Genomic DNA, 3,679 nt, shown 5'->3' with positions numbered 1-3,679 from the left:
ATACATTATACACTACTTTTATACTTTTTTTTTATTAAAAGATCTGTCTAAAATTCTTATTAGAGAAGTGTTAGGGGGTAATAACTTTTGTGTCAAATAGTTATTAATGATATTTTTAATGATGTGAGATTTTATCTAATAATATAAGATTACTCATTTTTTTTCACTAAATACGTACTGACCAAAATTTAATAAAGTTGATGGGACCAGACTTTTTCTTCTTATTAATTTAAACATCGCAAGTAGTATACCTCATTCTCACTCAAAATCTTAGATGACTTCACCACCGAAAAAAACATTCAGTCCCACACTACCAATTTTAAATAACCCTCGAAAGACATACCTAATTTTCCTTCACTCTTTTTGCAATGTTCTTCCATGGGCCATTTGATTTTGCTTCTGGAAACTATGCCGAAATAGGAAGATTCTGTCCTTTTCCAGGCGCGGTGGTTTAATTATATATTTCTTTACGATATTTAGTCGTCGCTAACTTTTAGTACACATGATATTTTCCCACTCTAAACAAAAATTCAAAAAGACAAGATATAACTATCTTTCACTCCCAAATTTTGTAGCCCAAACATGTTCGATAACTAAAGGCTCTCGTATGGAGATGAGAGTTTAACAAAATAAAATAAAACATTCTCATGCTCTCGCTCAAATAATTAAAACTTCTGACGACAAAACTAATTACCGAGACTTAGAGACATATGATTATCATCATAATAACTCACATGCAGTTCGTATATAAAATTGTTAGTTAAAAATCACTAGATACTTAACTAACAATTTCATATAAATACAACCGCATATAAATCTCCACTTTATTACATACTTTATTATTATTTATCCACATGGAGCTGTTTCCTTCCGAGGCTAACATGACTTTGAAGATAGATCGCTACTATATATTGTTGGCGGAAGACGATTGAATCGGTGGATTGAATCAACCTTTACCTGCTATGACGACGACATCGTTTTCAGTGTAGCCACGCGTAGATTCCTCACAAGATCTCTTATGCTCAACTTGTACTCTGTGCCCATCTGATCCACCAAAAATATCAAAAGTCAACACATCTAGCTATCTCTATCTTATCCAGTAATTAATAATATTATCTCCATCATTAATTAAAGTATGAACCTGAGCGACGATGGTTATGTCGAGAACCGAATCCCCGAACGGTAGCACACTGCTATGGACCACATACAGGTGAAGGCTTTGTATCTCCGACAGTAATTTGACGTAAATGCCCTTCTGTTTCTTGCAATGGATCCGGAGCAGCACCTCCTTCTCGGCCGCCGCCACTCTTGCTTCCACGTGTGCCACTGCTGCTTCGCCGTCTGCTTCCAAGGTGTCATCATCACACGAAGAGGAGTCATCGTCGCTACTGCTCGTGATGAAGCGTGGATTCTTCACAATCACCACAGACTCCACCTCTCTCTTGTTCTCTTCTTCTAGAACCTTCAATCGTCCCTGAAGCTCTTTCACGTACTTGATTGCATCTCCCAGTACCGAAGCCTTATCCATCTGTATTATCAATAATTATGCTATTAATCATATATTAATTCTAGATTTTTCTCAAATAAAATTAAATTACCTTTTTTAAGCCTGGAATAAGAGCTGCAAGGGCGATCAAGCTTTGGCTGAGCTTCTCCCTTCGCTTTCTCTCAGCCATGATGTGATCGTGAGAGTGAGCCGCGTGTCTTTTACTCCCTTGGCTTTGAGGTTTCCTTGTTTGTTCCACCTTGTTCTTATCATTGTTATTACCAACTTGTGGTTGCGGTGAAACCTTATCATTAGGAGTTGCATCAAATTCAAAGCCATAAAACTGGGAGGATGGGTTGTAAGAGTTTTCAAAAGAGAGAATCTGGGAGGTGGGAGAAGAAGAAGAAGAAGAATTAGATGAGACGTAATTAGTGATGCTTGATGATGAGCAAGTTCTCAGTTGCTTAGTTGGCCTCTCCTCCTCCTCTTCCTCCTCCTCCCCCAGCACTGCACTCATCACCATCTCATCAAACTGATTCTCTTCATCCTCATCCAGAAACTTCTTCAAATTGCACTCTGAAAACAATTCGTAATCATCTATATCCTGCAAAATCACAAACTCGTTATTATTAATACCAACATTGTTCATCATTTCTCAACAAAGAACTCACCAGATCAGATAACCAGTTGGTTGCCGATGCGTTTAATTCCTCCATAGAATTTGAAGTAACTAGCTAGTAGTGGTATGGTATATACTATAATACTATATACTATATAGTATAGTACTATATATGTCTATACTAAGTTACTAACTTAGTATCTATCTAGCACCCTTAGCCTTTTTGCCTCTTTATAGTGGCCTTCTTCTACTGCTTCTACTCTCACTTTCGATCTCTTGCCATTAACCGAGTATCGCGTTGCAATAATCATCACATATAAAAATATAATATTTTATTCAAATAAAATAATGCACGTGGGAAAATGGGAAATTATTTCAGCCACGCACCGAAGAAATGGTGGATGCAGTCGCAAACTGTCACCGAATGCTTTGCTGCTATGTATGGAGGTACGCCAATTAATTAAATTAATCAACTATCAACTGTAAAAAAACTTGGATTTTTTTACCATATTAGTTGAATATCTATGGGAAAACCAAAAATAACTCTCTGCTATTAAGTTTCCACTTTTACTTAATTAATTCAACCAATGCTGGATATCCAGATATGGGACCTAGATAGTAACAGGTGAATCATGTGATATATTTTTTTCGTCTCAATTATTGACTTATTTTGTCACTACCCTCAGCAACGCGCCCCCTCATTTATTATGTGTCTTTTTTTTTCTTATTTCTTTTCCATCACATTTTTTCTGTCATTGTTTTCCGATCCCTACTGTTGGATACATACAGTGTATAAATTGTATATATATATAATATGCTGATTGAGGTTTGAACTTTGAATAGTCAATAAAATACTCCACACCCTGTGGAATCTCAAGCTAAAATAAAATAAATAAACTTGCCTTATTGGTTCGTGAGATATTATCTTTTTACTAATAATAACAAAGTGAGATGCTTTTTACAACTATGAATATTCCGATCCCTTACCATAATATGTAATTAATAATTTAAAAAGTCATCGGCCCTTAATTAATATTTGTTTTAATAATATACTAACTAGTAGTATTTGTTTACAATAGTATAATTGCACTTTGATTAATAATTAAATATTTTACCCTTCAAATGGACAAATAATGCAATATTGAAAGCTATTAAATAAAAGTAGTATCCCCGTGTATCACGACGACAAGATCAATTATTTTAAGAAAGATTCAGTATGATGCATCTTGTTATGCGCAATTGTGCATGTTTATTTAAGTCATATTATATAGTTAATGATTTTTCATCATGTCCCTTCAGATAATAGGTGTCCTTTTTAAGTGCGTACTTATTAGCTTGATATCCCAATAGAATATAATTTCGGGAAACATCATTCAAAGATTTGTTATTGCTCAGTTTCAAGGATTCAATTCGTCCACGGAAGAAAGTAATGCTGAAGCAGTATGTACTACTTGCAATACGTGAATGGTAACTTAACTTGTGGGAAATGCTTAGGGTTACTTTGGACACTTCTCCGATCTTTTTTATGATACGATGGATTCAACTTTAAAAGTTAATTCAACAATCTAATCCAA

General features: G+C 34.9%; 1 protein-coding gene across 1 annotated transcript; it reads right to left on the bottom strand.

The window, feature by feature from the left end:
- LOC107642657 (transcription factor bHLH18) lies at positions 534-2,534 on the bottom strand. The gene is made up of 4 exons (XM_016346076.2): positions 2,158-2,534; positions 1,599-2,090; positions 1,142-1,528; positions 534-1,044 (listed from the first exon to the last, which is right to left on the bottom strand). Exons 1-4 carry the CDS (start codon positions 2,200-2,202, stop codon positions 961-963), a joined length of 1,008 nt encoding a protein of 335 aa, XP_016201562.1. The 5' UTR covers positions 2,203-2,534; the 3' UTR covers positions 534-960.

This window comes from Arachis ipaensis, chromosome B05 (genome assembly GCF_000816755.2).
Source record: "Arachis ipaensis cultivar K30076 chromosome B05, Araip1.1, whole genome shotgun sequence".
NCBI lineage: Eukaryota > Viridiplantae > Streptophyta > Magnoliopsida > Fabales > Fabaceae > Arachis > Arachis ipaensis.
This window is presented reverse-complemented; position numbering and strand designations above follow the sequence as displayed.